The 19496-nt window shown below is 52.9% G+C and overlaps 1 protein-coding gene across 1 annotated transcript in view; it reads right to left on the reverse strand.

Annotated features, from left to right (window-relative positions):
• Window positions 1-799: 799 nt before the first annotated feature.
• The window catches only part of GALNT14 (polypeptide N-acetylgalactosaminyltransferase 14), a 218361-nt gene continuing 199664 nt past the window's right edge, over window positions 800-19496 (reverse strand). The window contains exons 11-15 of the mRNA XM_068974553.1: window positions 17635-17727; window positions 12723-12806; window positions 12101-12245; window positions 2152-2271; window positions 800-958 (exon numbers count right to left, since the gene is read on the reverse strand). Of these exons, the coding sequence (XP_068830654.1) occupies window positions 800-958; window positions 2152-2271; window positions 12101-12245; window positions 12723-12806; window positions 17635-17727 (601 nt within the window). The remainder of the gene's footprint in view (window positions 959-2151; window positions 2272-12100; window positions 12246-12722; window positions 12807-17634; window positions 17728-19496) is intronic.

Raw genomic sequence — 19496 nt, forward strand, 5'->3', positions numbered from 1 at the left:
GGGCCCACAGAGATGCCTAGGGCAGTGATTCCAGCCAGGGAGGAGCCTGGATCCTGCCCTGGATCCACTGCAGCAGGGTCTCCCCAGGCAGAGCCTGGGGTCCCTAAATAGTTGCAGCACCCCTGGGTGAGAGAGACTGTGCCTGCCCTGGGAGGAAACACTGCAACTCCCCTACTTGACATCATAGGAAATGAAGGGCCAGAGAAGTTCTATCTCTTTTCAAGGTTGCACAGGCTGTCGGTGGTGCAGGGTTCCATCTCCCTGTCCTCCTCTTCAGCCACGAGTCCCCATCAGCCCCACGCCCCAATTCAAAGGAGAACTTAACCTAGCTCCGAGCTAACGTAAGTGGAAACAAAATAAGAGACACACAGACAAAACTTCAAAAAGGTTCTTTATTTGTTTTGAAAACAACCTCCACTCTTGATCTTTCACTGGAATCCTGGCCTAGTGACAAGGAAAGCTGTTCTTCTCTGGCCTCTTTTGTTAAGACAGGGGATAAACATCAACACTTGCCATCAGATCTCTGTCTCCAGACACCATTCCGGGGCACACCTGGCCAGGACTGGAACTTAATGGCATTGAGAACACGGGGATCTGTCTGAGTTCCTCTTGGCTTGCATCTTTGCTTGCATCCTCCCTGAGACAACCGCTCCCGTCCTGGGGGGTGGGGGGGAGCTCTGCGTCCGTCTCCCCATTCAGGGCTTCTGCTAAGCATACGGCCACGTGCAGCCTGGTCTCCAGTCTGTGTCTCACCCAGGGAAGCACCGCCCCATGGCCCCTGCTCGTTCCGAACGCTTCCTCAAGAGCTCACCAGGTCCCAGTGCTGGCTCATGAGTGAGGACTCACACGGATTGATGACGACTTCCCTGCTAGTTTCAGTGCCGTCGCCAAACATGTCTGTGTCCAGGCAGAGGTGGGACGCCATGTGCTCAATGCGGGAGCCAGTCTTGGTCCATTGCTGGAGAGTTGGAGAGGGGAGAGGATTAAGTGGGATTCTCCGACTAAGGCCCTAGGTCCTAGCAACAGTATCACGAGTTCCAGTGTTATCAAAAATGTTGACACCACAGGGCTAGTGTCATCCGGAGACTTGACTTCATGGTCTCAAGGAGGAAGAAAGCTGCAACTAATTGCCTTACCAGGTATTGTTGCTGGCTTTTTAAAAAAATGAATTAGAAAAAGTAAAAGCAAAATCAATATGTTTGCTAGGAAAACTCATTAGAAGGCAATAACTTTCCAAGCACTAGGCCAGAAAATGTGAAGCAAATTAGTCACAGAAGCAATGAAAGAAATGATCCACACTCGCTATCCACACTGTCATGAAGGAGTGGGAGAGAGTGACTGAGGGGAGGGGGGCAGCTGGTGAAGCAGGAGGGATGGAAGGGCAGCTCCCTGTGCCTGAATCTCTGCTCCTCCAAAGAGCTTCAGCACACGACGGCCCAAGCAGAGAGAAGGTCTTGTGTGGCTGCATCCCACACCTCACCACACACGACAAGGAGGGAGGGGATGGCCAGGTATGGGGGAACCACCGCTGACCGGGTGTCATGGATGGATGACTTGGTGAACTGCTTTAAATGGCAGCCCTGTATGATGTACATCACCAGCCTCATTGCACAGAGGAGGAAACTGAGGCTCAGAGATGTCCACGAAGCTGCCAAGGCTCACAAAGCTGGTGAGCCATAAAAATGGGCATTCCCACCTAACAAGACCCAGTTGGTGGGAACTGGGTGATGCCAACAACTTTGCCCCCACAGGAACCAAGCACGCCATGCACCCAGAGTGCTATGAACTTTGTGGGAAGTTCTGCCAGAGCCCTAGCAAGGCCCCTGAAGGCAGAGGTTCGAGTCTTGCTCATCCTAGTGGCCCTGCAGCCTCTGTCCCAGCATGCTCTGGGATCCTGGTGGGCGTTTGAGCAGGACTGGGCAGTACAGGACACACGTGCAAGCAGAGGTCCAACGCGATCAACAGGCTTTCACATGGCAGCTGATGGCTGCCTGGGCACCACAGATGGGACCAGAGTTCCCCTCCTTTCTCCTAGCCAGAAGAATGTCTTCTTTATCAACTCTCCCTCCTCTCTAGCTTCTTTCTTTCCTGCACACAGAGTCAGACCTACACAGGCGGCCACCTTCCAGGGCGGACGCACTGAGCACTTACCTGTCTTTTATCTCCATTCTTGCAAAGGACAAGAACCACTGGGGCACCAGGGAACAAGGTGATAACTGACAGGCACAGCTCCTCCTGCAGGATCTGCTGGGTGTAGGTGAAGGCCCAGATCTGGAGAGAAGAGGCCAGGCAGGGTCAGCTCAAGGTGCTTGGAAGCCACCCTGGTGGGACACTACTGTGCCCACGTGTGACAATTAGCACAGCTTGGTACAAAGCACGGGGGTGGGGGTCCTAGGAGGACCCCACTGTCAACAGATCACCTGGGAAAATGCCACTCAAGAGTCAGAGACTCTCAGGTCACACCTCCAGGGAAGTCCTCGCCCCTACTCCAATGAAGGGCACCAGCCTGGGGCAGGCAGGTCACCTCTGGGAGGCAAGGGACAATTCTGGGCTTGGGCAGGAAACTGAGCAACACCCCAGCTAAGCGTCACAGCCTCCAGTTTCTCTGATTCGACGCTGTCCCTTCCCTACACTTGACATTTAAAGCAGCCACCTGGCAGGTGACCAGGGATCCCCCCACCCCCTGCAGTTGTGTTTAGAACACCTCTTCTTTGAAAAGATGTCCAAATCGGTGCCCTGAGAACATGAGATCTCTGACAACAGGAAGACAGAGGGACAAAGGGAACGAGGAGGTGTTCCGACGGAGGGGTGGGAGAAGAGCAGGATGGAAAGAAGGAAGTCACAAGAAATAAAACTGTTCCAAGAGGGCGCACGCACACCAGTGCTCCAGGGGAGCCCAGCACTCAGCCCTGGGGCTCCTGCAGCTGGAGGAGCTAAGGAACTGGAAGGACGAGCAGAGATCTGGCGGCTCATTATGAGAAAAGAGTTCCAGGTGCCACAGACCAGACAGCAACCAGCAGCTCAGGCCACTACCTAGCTCTTAAATCAGGGGCAGGAATGCTAGCATAATAGTTGTCAAACTCGAACCTTCAAGAGGTTTTTCCCCAGGTTGTAAAACAGGGATAGCATCTGTCCTTTGCCTTCATCACGGGATAGAGATTTGTGAATTGGATGCCCCGAGGGGAGCTGCAGAGAGGACCCCAGTAAGCGCTGTACCCTTCCTCTTCCATGACACCCCCACTGTCCAGCTGATGCTCTGTTGCCATAGCAGGCCACCGGTGCCAGGAAAAGACCTAGCCCAGAAAGTCCTCCTGGGGAGTAGGATGGACATAGAGACGGATGAAGACTGGCTGTGAACTGAAAATTCCTGAAGGCTGGCATGGGTCCACGGGGGTTCTTCATACTCCTCCAAACGAGTCCTATATCTATTCAAAACTGTTTTATACTAAAAACATTAGGAAATGCATAATACTCCTCTGGCCTTGTGAACATCACCATCTTATGCGTACCATTTGCCTTCCTCCACATGCACGGAGGTGACCAGAACCATGACGATACGGCTAATACCAGCTCGCATTTCTTGAGCACTTACTGTGTACCAGGAGCTGTTCTGGGAGCTTTACACATGTTAACTTAATCTGCGACTCCAGTTAGGTAGGTACTGTTATCATCCCCCTTTTATAGACGAGGAAGGTAAAGTCAGAGAGGTCACCCTAAGTCAGTTACAGGAAGTGGCCCTGCATCCACTCTCCCCAACCTCTCTGCTGTTGTTGCTGCTGCTGCTGGAATCATGTCTGGTTCCAGGGCTCTTTTATTCAACTTAATCTCTGGAGAAGATGTCTGTCTCTGAGAGTCCCTCCTCCAGGTTGTAAATATTGAAACTAGAGATCAGTTCCTCCTTGAAAGGAGACAGCTGGTTCTTCCTCTTGGCCAGCTTCCAACAGTGGCCCCTATGAGAAGGGAAACCAAGGTCACACCCCATGTTGGGGGCTGGGGAGGAGGGAGACCTGACATTGATGGGAATTGAGCAAGAATATGAGTGGAGGCCTCCTCTCCGCAGACCCAACAACAGACCAGGGAACCTACGCAGCTCTGGCTCCCAGCCTGGGCTGCCCACTTTTACTTCCTACCTTGCCTCTGTCCCCACCATGAACTCACAGCCTGCACCTCTTCACATGGTCACTCCCCTCTAAGGGGTCCCCTCGGGCCTGGATGTGGGTACTAAGGACACAGTCCATCCTCTGCAAAGGACCCAGGGAGAGAGATCCACATGGGTCCTGAATCAGGCTCAGCGGGGGGCTCTAGGGTCCGAAACATTTGGGGAGAGTAATGAAGAAAGTGGACAACAGGTCCTGGGTGTGAGCCCAGACAGTCCCCTGGCCAGTGGAGAGGGGAGAGAAGGGCCGTTGTTTATGGGCAGGGCTGCCCAGGGGCCATTTGCCTAGGTCCACGGTACAACTGGCCTCAGTGTTAGACTTCCGCATTGTCGGGAAATGAGGCTAAACACACAGTTAGCGATGCAGAAAGATGAAGCTCATCGCTCTGTCCTGTTACCCGACCACACAGCTTGCAGTGAACCATGAATTAGCATTTTAAAAATAAACCCTGTAATTATCTTATGATTACTATAATACACCGGCTTTGTGTTTTTTTATATTAAAAAAGTTAACTGATTAAACACAAAAACTTAACATATACCACAATTTCTGGAAACCCATTTTGGCATTTCTTTTTAAGTATCTTAGGGGCTTCAAAACCCAGAAATGCTGGGGATGGCAGGTGGGAGGGTGGGGAGAGGTGGCCCTTGTGCCCCGAGACACCTCCCATCCACAAATGCCTTTTGGGAAGGAACACACATGGTACACTGTGGTGCTGGGGGCTGAGCCGACCAACCCCCAGGGAGGTCAGACAAGGATCGAAGCCCTCACACCACGTGGACTTTCCATTAGCTGGTGCTTTACTGGCATCAGAATAATCCATTCTTGCATTTCCCCAGAGGAGCGCAGAGGAGAGGAGAGAGCTTAACGGGAAGCACAACACAGGAGCAGGCAGGGCAGGAAGTGAGGAGAGGGTTTCCAATTCCCATTCTGCAGCCTGTCTAGCTTCCCAGAATGGCCGGTGATGAATGGGCTTATTAAATGAATCTCAGAGTCAGAAATGAATTCAAGAAGGCAGCACTGGTGGCTCAGGCTGGCCTGGCCTTGATCGCCAAGCACTGACAGCGCCTTCTGGGGGACTGGAGAAGTCCCAGCCCCTAACCCAGTGCACACAGACAGCCATATCCATGGGAAGACCCCAGAGGCCATCCTGGAGGCGGTGTGGGCCGCCTTGCCCCACTCCAGGACAGACTGATGAGGAGCTGGAGGAGGACATCTCCTCCTGGCCGTTGACCTGCTTTGCTCCTGCCCTGAAAGATGGGGACTGATGATGGTAAGGGTATGGTCCAGGTTGGACCACCTGCCAGCCTTCCATGCTCAGAGGACATCGCTGGAGCTGCCAGTGTGAGTGGAGATGGTAGTGCCAATCAGTGGGGAGCAGACCTCTCTCTAGTAAATGCCCATCTGGCCACAGCGCTCAGCCTGGGGCTCACCATCCTGCATTGGATGGAGAAGCAGAGAGGAAAGAAGTTCTCATGAGGAGATACCTGAAGGAGCAAAGTTCTGAAGGAAGCAGGCAAGAAGCTAAGTCAGGGGCTCAGCGCAGGGTTTGACTCTAGAATGGTCCAGAGTCACCTCTAGCAGGTAAGAAGCAATAAGTCTAGGGTAGTATTTCTCAGCTCAGGTGCTTTTGCCCCCAGCCACCTACCCAGGAAACATTGGGCGGTGTCTCAAGGCATTTTTTTACTACTATGACTAGGTTGGGGATATTACTGGCTAGTAGGTGGGGCCAGGAATGCTGTTAAACATTCTACGATGCACAGATAGTCCCTACAATGAAGAATCATCTAATACCAATGCCAATAGTGCTGTGGTTGAGAAACCCTAGCCTGGTCTAAGAGCTTGGTCTCTGGAGGCAGGTGGCCCATGTCCTGCTTTAGCAAGACTCTCATATGACCTGGGTAGCCTTGGTCAGTCTATCTAAGCCTTGCTTACACCATCTGTGAAATGGGGGTACTGACATGGTTCAGACGGTTGTTGTGCAGGTGACGTAAGAAGATGCACGTGGAACACCGAGCTACGGGCCTGGCCCCTGGAGCAGAATCTCTGTGAACAATATTTTCCCGACACGTGGGAAGGAGGAGTGGTTGGGTGAGGACAGAAAAAGATTGCCAAGTTGACAGAAGTTAGGGGGCTGTGTTTTCCTTTAGGCAGAAGTGCACCTCATTTTCTGCTGGTGGTAAGTTTCCATTTCAAAAATTCCCCCATGTAGGGAAGAATAAACAATGGAGAAGAAACAGAGGATGGGAGCCAGCCTTGCTGGCCGTTCTGTGATTCGGCAGCCACAATTACGTAATGCCGAGGGGTGCTCCTGTCCTAGCTCTTCCACTTTCATTGTCTACAAGACCCTCACGGCCACTCTGGGAGGCAGGTACGATTTGATGGGAGGGGGACTGAGGTCAACGGTTGCCCTGGGCAATGCCAGGGGACCCCCTCAGTGAGATGGGATCCAAACCCAGCACACTCGGGGCCATAGGCTGGCCTTGAACCTCTTAGGCCACACCGGGCATCATACTGGTCCATCAAACATGCCCTGGAAGCCCACTTCAGACAAGATGTTGGGCATGAACAGGTGGATTCAAGTGAACATTCAGTTTAGCTGACCTCTTGATACACCTGTATAGCTGCGGGATCCCCCAAATGCACTGATCAGCTGTGCTGGGACTCTTCACCACCCGCAAGGACAGAGCTCAGCCACACCCAGGTTGGGGCCCTCTGACCAGGGGATGCTCTGGGACACACTCCCCTCCTTTAGTGAAGTTGGGATCTTCACTAGACTCACTCTGGAGTCTTCGTTTCCGATCCATCCTGTCCTTTCCTCCCTCGCTGTGAGAATACACCCAGTACATACTGTGTTGGGTCCTGGAGTGACTGCCGGGGCAGGGATCCTGGCTCACCTGTTTATGAACCCCCAAATCTGGATGAGCTACTTCACTCTGCGCCTTAGTCTCATCTGTGAAATGAAGGTAACAGCAGCCCCTTACATGGAGGGTGATGCGCAGACATGTCCAGACGGTGCTGGCCATGGACCAAGAGCTCAGTTACTGCCTGTTGGTTGTGCTGGTGCAGGATGCCAACGGGAGAGACGGCCCTGGAGGTCTCCCTTTGGAAAACTGCCTTTGCTTTACCTCCCAGGAGTGACATTTGAGAGGCAGTCATGCTGGGGCAAGCACAAGGGTGTGCTGAGAAAGCTGGGGAGGAAGGGTGGTGTCAGGTGGGGAAGTGACTGCTGGCAGCCTGTCCCATGTGTAGACTGATGGAGAGGTGCCAGTGCAAGTGTGGGTTTGGGGGGAAGGGCTCTGATCTTCATCTCCAGGCCACCCAGCTACCTGCCTGAATCCTTCACAAGCCGGTAGCTTGAACTATTGGGCTTCCAGGTAGAAGGACACACTGCAAAGTTTTATGTTTTTCCCATTTCTTTAAATTGAGATATGACTAGATTGGTACATCTGTCTTTTCCTATCCTTCACAAATGTTTTTCTAGGGAATCCAATAAAATTGACACGAAACTTATTACCCAGGAGGCTCCTGGGGCTTCACATATTTACAAACTGATGGTGTATTTCTCTCACTCTCTACCCAAGGTACCAGGCTGCCACCATCTTGAAAACACACTCAGGTTAGCTATTTTGTTCCCAAGGTTGACAAACAAGCGAAGAAAGGAAGGTAAGGCCGGGTGAGGGATGGATGGGGCTGGGGGTAGAGCAGGGTGGTAAGCCGGTGTTGGAGCCAGAAAACAGCCATGGTCATATGGACTTCTCTCAACATCACGGACACCCACGTGCCCGGGGACACGCCACCTGTGGAGTGAGTGGCCAACTGGAAGCAGAGTTCAAGGCCCCAGACCCCCATGCTCTGCTCACAAGTCAAGGACCCCAGAACCCACCACCCAAATGACGCGAGCCCAATTCAGGACCTGCATGGATCTCTCTCCCTGGGTCCATTCCAGAGGATTGACTGAGTTCCTAGTACCCACACCCAGGCCCTAAGGGGACTGTTTGGAGGAGAGTGACCACATGGTGAGATGCAGGCTGGGAGTTCACAGTGGGGACAGAGGTGAGGTGGGAAGAAAAGGGGCCAGCCGAGGCTGGAAGGCAGAGCCGTGTGCGTCCCCTGGGCTAGCGTGGAGTCTGAGGAGAGCGGGCCTCCATTCACATTCTTGCTCAGTTCCCGTTGATATCGGGTCTGCCCGCTCCCAGGTCCCTGACGTGGGGTGTGACCTTGGTTTCCTTCTCATAGGGGCTGCCACTGGAAACCAGCCAAGAGGAAGAACCTCATGCTGGCTATCTCCTGTCAAGGAGGAGCTGATCTCTAGTTTTAATATTTACAACCGGGAGGAGGGGCCTCAGAGACGGACAACTTCTCCAGAGATTCAGTGGAATAAAAGGGCCCTGGAACCAGTTATGACTCGAGCCGCAGCAGCAGCAACAGCTGATGTAGTATGGCGGCCAGATTTTCAAATCCTGCCTTCCTCACTTCCTAGCGTCTGACCTGGGATCATCTCTCCAGACCTCAGTCTCATTATCCGTAAAATGAGGATAACATCTACTTAACTGGGTTTTTATATCGCTTCCTTGACGTGGTCTCTCAGAGACAGAGAGGTGGGGGCAGGAGGGAAGGTGAGAGAGTCCGGGTCTGAGGGGCAGTGCGACATCTCTGAACGGCCAAGGGATAGGAGAAGCCAGAGATGTGGGAAGGGAGAGGAGGAAAGGAGGGCGAGTGCATTAGCAGGAGGGGTCGGGAAACGGGAGGACAGCTCAGGGAGTCTACGCAGGAAGGAGCAGCAGACACTGAAAGGAAGAGAAAGGTAACCTAAGTCAATCCCACAAGGGTGTACCCTCCATGCACACTCGGGCTTGAACACGCACACACCCAGAAACACATGCATGCACCCCCAGGCACACGCCTGGGGGACCCGTCTGGCTGAAATAACTATGTGGATTTCTCTTCATGGGTTCAACACCTTCAGAATACTTGGACAGGCACCCCAGGCCTGCTGTTGGCTGTGGGCCCTACTAGGAGAGAGCTGTGTCTAACCTGCGCTTAGTCCCACCCTGTACCCCAGCATGCAGCCTGGTGCCCAGGGCACCACACACACTCAGTAGGTGTTATCAGTTGATGAAAACTGAACATCTTCCTAACTCGTGTATTCTTTCCATATCCTGAATTCGAACTGCTGCCACACACACCCAACTGTTCTCTCTGAAGCAGAGAGGAGTGACAGCTTGGCAAGATCCTCTAGAAAAGAACTCTTTGCTCACTTGAAGACGGTTTCCGTGATAAGCCGTAGTTTCCAACAATGACAGCTCTTTCCTCTCCCCTTCCTCACTCCACCATAATGTCAGCCAGAAGAGGGACCTTTCCTTTCCAGTTAAATGAAGGCCTGGCAGCATCTTCCTTAGCCAGGTTACAGGGGTTGCGGGGACTCCTTCCTGAGACCCAGAGAGCCAGTGGCTACCCGCTGCCATTTCTTATGCAACCAAAGACAGAAGAACCCCTACTCTGCTACAAACAGACAAGACAAACTTCTGTTCCAGGGAAAGGGGGGCAATGACATTCTGGCTGTTTGCAATCCCCCACAAGCAGGGCCCACACACAGAAGAGAGCGATGTGTGTTATCTCCTCACACATTTTATAAAACGGCACTGACAAGCGGTATCATTCTCAGCCATGCTGCCACACTTCAAGCACAGTTGACACCTCTGTCTCCTTCCCCCTTTCCTGTCTGACTCAGGCAGCCCCCTCCCATGTCCTGCTGGAGCAGAGATGATTTTTGGAAAAATCTTGGCAATCTGGAGGCTGGGGGTGGGGGTGTGATGCCTGAAGTGCCAGGCCAAGGCAGACACTGGGGAGCCACTGAAGGCTGCATGGGGATGGGGAACTATGGTGTGGTGACCACAGGTTACTTGAGGCAGTGGCCATAATCTAACACAGTGGTTCCCAAGCAGAGTGGTCTTGTCTCCCAGGGGCCTTTGGTAAAGCCTGGAGACAGCTTTGATTGGCATGACTGGTGTGTGTGTGTGGGGGGGATGCTACTGACATCCAGTGCGCAGGGACCAGGGGAGCCGCTAGACAGCCTACAGCACACAGGATGGTCCCCACCACAGACTGACCCAGCCCCAGCTGTCAATAGTGCCTGAGGGCTGCTGATCTGGCATGAAGAAGTGAATGCCTGGGCCAAGAACAGCTATTCTGAGGGGAGGAGGGCTTGCAGGAATGGGGGGTGCAGGAAAAACAGGAGCCACAGGAGATGATGCACAGGACTGGGAGCTCAGCGCCTGGGAAAGGTGACCACTCAGAGAGAATCAGGGGATGGTGCATTGGCTGGGGAGCCTGATAGGTGCTTGGAGCCATCTGTTGGCTTGAGTTTCAGAGGGGTTTGTCATGGCCGTGGACTGACTCGATCGCCCAGTGTTTGAGAGGGAGAGTCTGGGAGGGTCAACTAAGTGTAAACCCGCCAGCCTCTACCCATCTCCTAGGCTTGCACAGCTCCTACTCCTGAGGATAAAACTCAACCTCTTCAGCTGGGAAAAGAGGCTGTGATGTGCCTCTTCCTCTCCGGCCTCACCTTCGTAGCTCCCTCACATTCCACCCCTCTGACTATGTCTTGAAAGGCACCCTGCCTCCCAGGCCTAGGGCGTGGTACACACTGGACTTCCCCACCTGCCCTTTCTCCCCTTCCTGACTCGTGTGTTTCTACTCATCTCTGAGGACACCACTCCTGCTCAGGTCCTCTGGGAAGACTTCCCAACCCTCATGCAGAGCTTGGACGCCCTCGCTCTGCACTTCTACAGCATCACGGACCAATCTCTCTCCAGGGCAGAGATTAGATCACAGTGGCTGCTGACTTGTTCCTTTCTGTGTTAGATCCCTCGAGGGGCCACTGATGCCCACAACATGGCCTTTTGTCTGTCCATCTCCACAATCAGCAGAGAATGTACATGTTTGTTGAGTGAATGAATGAATGAGTAAATTCACGGATGGGTGAAGACACTGAATTTGTGAATCAGTAAGACAGAGGAGGTTACTAAAGCTGAAAGCATGAATAAAATTTCCAAGAAACCACTCACAGAGAAAAGAACAGTGAATTGAGAACCTTGGTGAATATTCACCGTAAGGGTCTGAGAGCTGGGGAGAGGAGCCAGCAGTAAAGACAAGTGGTGGAAAGAATAGAAATTCAGGACAATCGGGATCATGCAGTGTCCCCAGAGCCAGGAGGGAAGTTAAGAGATGGACAAGCTCTAATGCATCCAGCAGGCCAAGTGTTACAGAGGTTGAGACAGGCTGTGAATGTGCCAGTGACTTTTAAAAGAGCTCGATCCTCAGAGGGCAGAACACTCACAGAGTGTTGATGAATCAGCTAAGGCACAAGGAAACCTTTCTGAGAAGGGGCGACCGAGGTCCCCCTGGACCTGGGGGACACAGGAGAGAGCAGAGGTGGAGCCACAGGCCTGCAGAGGGCAGAAGAGCGATGATCAAGGGACCTGCCCAGAGACGGGAATGGTGGACGATGGGGAAGGCCGTACCGCCACTGATGTGACTGCCTGGAAGACAGGGTGAGATCAGCAGGGAGACTCATAGAGCAGGTATTCCATCCTGGAGGCAGTGGCTTTTCTGGTGGCTGTGCTGCCCACCCTGCCTGATCCAGCCCAGGTTTACCAGCAGCAGCTTGGACATTTTCATTCAACTCCTGCTAATTTAATGGTTAATTCCTAGAGGTGCTAAGTTGTCCGGGGAGGCATCGTTAAGAGAAAGCCCATGCATTTGGAAACCTAGCGGAGTGAACCCAGTCCCAGAGTGAGGGGCACTGTGCTTCTCCCGTTCTGATGCAGAGCTCCAGGTATAGCTAGACACCTGGGTCGTGCAAAAGCAGGAAGCAGAGGCCAAGCACATTCATATGTTCAAGTATCCCCAGCCATTCAAGTAGTCCCAGCTTACTTTACCTGGGACTTGGCATCCTTGCCTTCGGTCTTGACACAGGGGCTTAACTTGAGGCTGGAGATCTCTTGGTCTTTCTGCTTCTGAGCCTCCAGGCACTTCTGCCTCTGTCGGATACTGCCCTTATGGATGGAAGAGTCCTTGGGCACCCTAAAGGAAGGCCATGGAGGGATGAGAATCCGCGGTTCTTAGGATTAACAGTAACACTAGCTGTCGGAGAGGTCGGGCAGTGTCTGGAAAATGGCAGGGGCATGTCGCCCTGGCTGTGTTACAATGACTTGTAACAGGGCCTGAGGATGGGAGAGGTGCCACTAGGAATGAGGCAGCAAGGAATGACTCAGGAGTCTGGAGCCTGGAATCAGTGAGTCCACGCCCTGAGGTCACACTCCAGAGCTCAAATCCCAGCAGCTGAGAAATACTACCAGAAGCCAACCTTAATCCCTCATGCCACCAATGAATAAAATTCTCTCTCTGGTTTCTGGGATAAGCAGAGCCAACTGGTCTTTTCAGAACTCCACCTAGTTAAAACCCCTCATACAGATGGCCACGGGCAGTCCCTTCTCCAAACCAAGTTAGCAGAGTGTCTCTCTCTGCAGGCAGCAAAGGCTCAAAGCACTGGGCGGATACCTGAGTTCTGGGTAGACATTCTCCAGGTACCACTTGAAGCTCTGGCATTGCAGGTTCTTCCTCAGGCTCAGTCTGCTCTCGATGCTGGGGCGGCAGAGGCGGGGAGACACGGAGACAAAACACAGCTGGTTGGAGACAGGCACCAGCCACATGGCCCAGGGGCACCCACCCTCCAGGCTGGGAGGTGCCCCGTGCAGCCCGCGCCCACTCTCTGCACCCACGAATCTCTGGAGGGTGCTGGAGCAATTAACTAAGAGAGATGTTGGGAGCCCCAGAGAGAGCTATGGAAACACTTGGCAATACCTCACAGTGGAGCGGTGAAGACACCAAAGATTTGTGCTTTTACTTGGAAATAGAATTTGGGGCTATTTTTACTTTTCATTAAAAACAAAGCTATAAGAATATTTGGCGTGTTGTTAATAATTCACTGTCAGGGCTCTGGGTCTACTTACTCACAAATCCCTCTTTGGATTCTGCTCTTAAAATACCACCCGTATTCCCCCACCTGCTAACCCCCATCCCGGCCAAGCCAGCCTCAAAGAATTCTCTTTAGCTGGTTCTGGGTTTTGGCCATCACATATTTCATTTTAGTTCAGTTCAGTTGCTCAATTGTGTCTGACTCTGCGACCCCATGAATTGCAGCACGCCAGGCCTCCCTGTTCATCACCAACTCCCAGAGTTCACTCAAACTCACGTCCATCAAGTTGGTGATGCCATCCAGCCATCTCATCCTCTGTCATTTACTGAGTACCTAGTATGTGCCAGGCATTGTGCCCAAGAGGGACCTGATGGTGAGCTTTCAAGCAAGAGAGACAGGTAATGAACCAGGTGCTCACAGCCTAGGGTGGATGTGGGGTGGGTGTGCAGGGGCTGTGGGAGCACCTCAGGGGTGGCCCCTTGCTTATCAGGTTGGTGGTGGTTGGGTGGTGATGTGGAAGCTGGAAGGCAAGTGGACATTTTCTAGACAAACCACTTTGTCTAGACAATGAGGGTAAAGCGGGGGCACCTGGCAGTGGCAGGGGAACAGCAGAGAGAGATTAGTGCATGTGAAGAGGGAAGGGGTCTATTGGCAGTAGCAGTGGTGCAGGTTAGAGTGTGTGTGTGTGTTGGGGGAGGTGGGAGAGGGGAGGTGAGCGAGAAGAGAGGTGAACGTGCAGTCATAAAGGTCCTGTGAAATACCGAGGAGGAGCTTGGCCTTTATTTTCAGGGCAATGGGCTGCCACAGATGCGTTTGAAACAGAGTACAATGTGGTAGTATTATTCCTCTAAGAGCATCTACTGATGGTGCCAAAGAATTGATGTTTTCAAACTGTAGTGCTGAAAAAGACCCTTGAGAGTCCCTTGGACTGCAAGGAGATCAAACCAGCCAATCCTAAAGGAAATCAGCCCTGCATGTTCATTGGAAGGACTGATGCTGAAGCTCCAATACTTTGGTCACCTGATGCGAAGAAATGACTCACTGAAGACCCTGGTGCTGGGAAAGATTGAGGGCAGGAGGAGAAGGGGACGACAGGATGAGATGGTTGGATGGTATCACCAACTCAACAGACATGAGTTTGAGTGAACTCTGGGAGATAGTGAAGGACAGGGAATCTGGGTCTGTGGGGTCTCAAAGAGTTGGACACGACTGAGCGACTGAACAAAATAGCAACTGAAGGTAAATGAGTTTGGTGCCCAAAGCTGGGAGAGCAGTTAGGAGATCACTGTCGAAACCCAGAGCTGACCATGCTTTCTGGCAGGGGAGTAGGGTGGCGATGGGAGAGAAGGGACAGGTTTCATTCTCTCTACTCTTCCACCAGTACACCTGATTTCCACATACACCCTGTTCTTCCTCGGCAGCCACACAGAACCAGCCCTGGTTTCTCAAGCCTCACCTCCTTCCACCCCAAAGACTGGACTGGGCGCCCTCATGATACTGGAACTTCTTATACAGCATTAACCGCATCTCCTCACCAGACGCTAAGCAACATGAGAACAGGAATGACATCATTTGAAAAAGGCTAAATGTTCAGTATTTGCAAGAATCCAGACGATCAGTTTACGAGTGAGGCAGGATCTCTGGGACTTGGTAATTGTTGAGGTGTGGGAAGACGGGGAGGGAGAAGTCAAGGTTGACACTCAAGATTTCTGGTTTGACAACAGGATTCATGGAAGAGCTAAGGTGGGGAATATGGGGAAAGGAGCGAGTTTAGGAGCAAACAGGAAGAGTTCAGTTAGAACTTGTTGAGTCAGAGGAGCCTGGGGGGCATCCAGGCAGAGATGTCCAGTTGCTATTTGGACATAAGGACTGGAGCTCAGGAGAGGTGCAGGATGTGTTTAATCGCTCTGTTGCGTCCAACTCTGCAGTCTCATGGACTGTAGCCCACCAGGCTCCTCTGTCCACGGGACATTTTTAGGCAAGAATACTGGTTGGATTGCCATTTCCTTCTCTAAGGGCTGGAGCTCAGAGGAGAGGCACAGGAGAGGGATAGAAACGTGCTTATCAGCAGCACAGAGGTGGCTGATGGCAGGGAAAACCTGGAGTAAAACAAGGGTTTATGACAGGTTCTCAGAGAAGACCAACACACAAGGGTGGGCAGAGAGGGTGCAGCTTGCATCTCAGGATGAGAGCCAAGACTTCAGTTCTAGAAACCAAGATCAGAGGGGTGCCTGAAGGGGTTTGGGTGGGAGAAGACTCATATCAATGGAGTAATCGAGGAAGGTAAGGGTCCCAGGGGGCCATGGGTGGGCCAGGTGGGAGTGATTGTAGGGGATGGAGGCCATGGGCTCAGCTCACAGTCAGAAGCAGGGAAATGGGAGCCACAGACAGCAATGTGGCAGCTCTTTCATGAAGCTTGGCTCTGAAGGAGCAGAAGACAAGGTAGGTGATGAGCAGCGCTGGATTGAGGGAGAGTTCTTATAGTTTGTTTTCTTTCCTTCTCTGTCTTATTTTTTAAAACATATGTAAGATACAGAATAAATTTAAATACTAATGGGAGCCATGCAATAGAGATGAGAGTGGGGTGATCAGGGAGCGTGAAGGCACAGGGTGGGCAAAGTCCCCTGGAACAGGGGCTCCCACACTGTCTGCAGGTTAGAGTCACCTAGTTGGGGGGGGGGCGCGCATCTTTTACAAATTCTACAGCCCAGGACACAGTCTACTCTCTGAGGCTGAAACAGAGGCAGCAGCAGTTTTTGAAGCTCCCCGGGTGACTGAGACATGCAGAGAGTCTGGAAACCATCACCCTGGGATTCTGCTCCTTGAGTTGAGGTCCTCAGACCAGCAGCACAGCACCACCTGGGGCTCGCAGAAATGCACGCCTACTGAACCAACATCCACACTGTAACAAGATCCCCGGGACATCTGTGTGCACATGAAAGTTTGAGAAGCTGAGAGGCAGGGGGAGATGAATCCAGGCAGTGGGAACTTGATCAGTGCTGATTTATGAATGAATGCAGGAGAGAAGGGTGCATCTGGGGAACAGGTAGAGGGCTGGCCTGCCACAGCGGGAGGCACCCCTTATTCTTCCAGATAAAAGAGACAGGAGGATAGCACAGGCACAGGGTGGTCAGGCTCAGGAAGCTGGTGCTGTCTATTTCATCTATAAAACAGAGGTGTCACGTGCTGAGAGGAAGCAGGGTGGACTCCGCAGCTGGGGAAAATGGAAAAGGTACAAATGGAGGTTGAGGGAGAATGTCGGCCGGCAAGGGGGCAGGATTAAGGAGCCCCACGGAGGGAGGGCCTCCCTGAGCCGGATGGCCACAGAGGTTTAGCAGCACCAGCCAATACTCCTAGAGCTGTTCAGCAGCCTGCCCACAGGGGGAAACGGCACAAAGTCAGGTTCACCCAAGGTCAGGAGGGAGGCCTGGGAGGGCGGGTAGATGCCCAACATGGCAAGAGATTCAAGGACAACGTCTTTTAAGCACTCTGCTTATGCAAGAAAGTAGAACCCAAGCTGGAGAGGGAAGGCAGTGAAGAAAGGAGGGGTGGATGGACACGGCCAATGAACCGGAGGTAAGCTGAGGACTCAGAATAAACACTGTGGGAGGCTCTGAGGAGAAGCGGAGACCAGCGTGGGTTTTCAGTTTCAGAAATGCAAACACTTTGGCAGGCTCGTGATTTAATCTACCTGGGAGTGATGGGCTCGATCGATGGCATGTAGGCTGCAAACATGCCATCTGCTCCACAGCCTTAGTACAACTGAGGGACATCAGATGACAAAAGCCACCAGTTGCCCCCTCTCAAAAAAGATGAATATAACATCAATCAAGTTGCCATTTTTCTCTACTCAAACCAGCCCTGAGTTGGGGGATGAAACATCATAAAGTCTGGGGATCAGACAGGTGTGATTTGGGCTCCTCCTCCTATAATGGTGAGATCCATGGCAAGCACCTGAAGCTGTAGAAGCCTCAGGCTCCTCATCTGTCAGACAGGGGCTATCACACCCATTTCTCAGTTTGCAGACGACTAATGAGGCGTCTCAGGAAATGGCATCTGGCCCTTAACTCCCCTCCCTGTCCTCTTCCGCCCCCGTGAAGCTGGAGCCCTGCTCTAGAGGAGACTACACAGTACTGCTCCTCCTAAAAAGAGGAGGGTTAAGGACCCAGTAGCTGAGGAGGAGGAGGAGGGAACTCTAATCTAGAGGGAGCAGGGCTGCTTAGCCCAGCATCCCACCTTTCTGTGAAACCTGGAAACACCAGTCCACTGCGCAGGGCATGGCTCTACCCACTGAGTGGATGGTCCAGGCTGCCAGGGTCTCCCACAGGCGTGGCCCGGGGCCCTGTGCCCAGCAGGAGCAAGAAGACATAGGAGGGGAGATCAGGCCCAGCCCCGGCCCTGGAGGGGCTTGGCGGCCTGGGAGACCCTCTCGCCTTGGGCCAGTGAGCTGGGGCTCCGGGCTGTCTGCACAAACCAACTAGGGGAGACACTTACTTGCCAAAGGGCCTCTCCAGGGCAAATGGCCGGGAAGCATAATAGTACTGCTTGTATTCATCCATCCACACTTCAGCTGTCCGCTTGGTGTTCCTGGGGAGACAAAGAGTGTCAGGGACAGGCTATTTGAGAGGACCGGGGACATATCTAGGTAAAATACACACATGTGACAAGTGGGCAGTGTCACCCCTATGGGAGCCACCACAGTCCAGTAACTTTATTCTCCCCAGGGTGCTGAGCCCACCAGTCTCCAAAGGGGCCTCTCCCCCAAGACACAGGATTTTAGTAGTCATGACATACCCTCCTCCCAAAAGGCACAGACCAGAGAAATTATACCAGAAATTGAACTTCCCATGGCTCTCAGAAAAAGAGAAAAAAAGCCAGGAGGAATCTCATGTGCTCCTTTGGTGCCAATACAAGAGGGGCGAGTGTTGACCATCTCATCTCCGGTCATCTGTGGGCTCCTGTTCTAGAACTCTCCCTATCAGCAAAGGGCGCAGCTCTCCAAGGGGGAAGCCAGTCACGCATGAGATTTGCACAGGCATGTGATTAGCTTGGCACAGGTGTAAAGAATGAAGTAACCAAGCCATCTTGGTCAAATGTTTGCCAGGACTCTGAAGTTGTTTTTTTTTTTTTTAAATTAGCTATCTGCAGTGAGTCTGACCCCAAAGGTCACAGAAAAAGAGACAGACATGGAGGATGTTGTCACTCAGCTATCCACGACACCAGGGTACCCGGAAGAGAAGACATGGGAACACAATCAGAAGCCTGAGCAGCACCTCCCAAGGCTTGAGTGCATGGACTTGGGGGTGTCACCAAGAGGGCATGGCCTGTCCTTCAAGCCCGTGGACCTGAAGGAGTTTTGCACACACAGTCCAGCTCTTGGTGCACTGAAGACAGCTCCTTGCCAGCTCCCTCCACTGGCCTAACCATCAGCACACTGGACGCTGCTGAGACCACACTGCCCCAAGTTTCCCCTCAACTCCACTGGTGGCAGGCAGGGCCCAGTCTCAAATGCAAAGAACTTTCTAGAGCTCGAGGCTCTGCCCCGCACTCCCCGGCTGGCCCCCACTCCACATCATAGCCCCTTGACTTTCCTGCACCAGGCATCCCAGCTCATCTTTCCCTGTCAAGACCCCAGGCAGCCCTGCCTTTGTTCCAGTCCCTGTTAAGGGGGTTCTCATGACCCTAACCTGCCCAGCATGAGGTCAGCTTTCTCACTGGTCAAGCCTACAGCTCCCCTACAACTGTCCACACCCACACGTGTCCACACGTGCAAGTAACTGAGGAGGAGAGAACCCAGAAGAAAACACTGCAGGGGAAGAAAAACCCTCAAAGAGGCGCTCTGCTCCCCCTCCCCAAAATGGACCAAATGAGGGGGCAAAGGAGGAATAAATGGGGAGTGAGGGGGTCAAGTGACAAGAGGACTGGAGAGGAGAGGAGAAGAAGCTGGAGGAGAAGACGAGCAGCAGGAGAAAAGGAGGCGCAGAGGCATTTCTAAAGAAGAGGAAAAAAGCTGAAGAAATCATGAAAAGGAGACGGGTGTATGGAGGGAGCGAGGAAGCAAGAATAGGCAAGTGGGCATCACTGGGTCACTGAGACCCTATGACCTTCGTCCTGTCCCTGGGCAGCAAGTGGCGAGCCCCAGGAAAGGAGCCCAGGGCCTCAGGGACTACGCCAGCCTGGCCGTTTCTGTGCCCCCGCGAGGCCCTGGAGCGGTCATCTGGGCTGTATCTACTCGTGCTTCCCCATTCCCGAATCTTCCCCAAGCGCCTTTCCCCTGGTGACCCAGCCTGAAGGTGATCCCTGCAGGGGATCTTCTAGAACTCAGGGGCAAAAATGGCTGCCCTCCCCTGCCCCAA

The sequence above is a fragment of the Capricornis sumatraensis genome, chromosome 1 (genome assembly GCF_032405125.1).
Source record: "Capricornis sumatraensis isolate serow.1 chromosome 1, serow.2, whole genome shotgun sequence".
NCBI classification, from domain to species: Eukaryota; Metazoa; Chordata; class Mammalia; order Artiodactyla; family Bovidae; genus Capricornis; species Capricornis sumatraensis.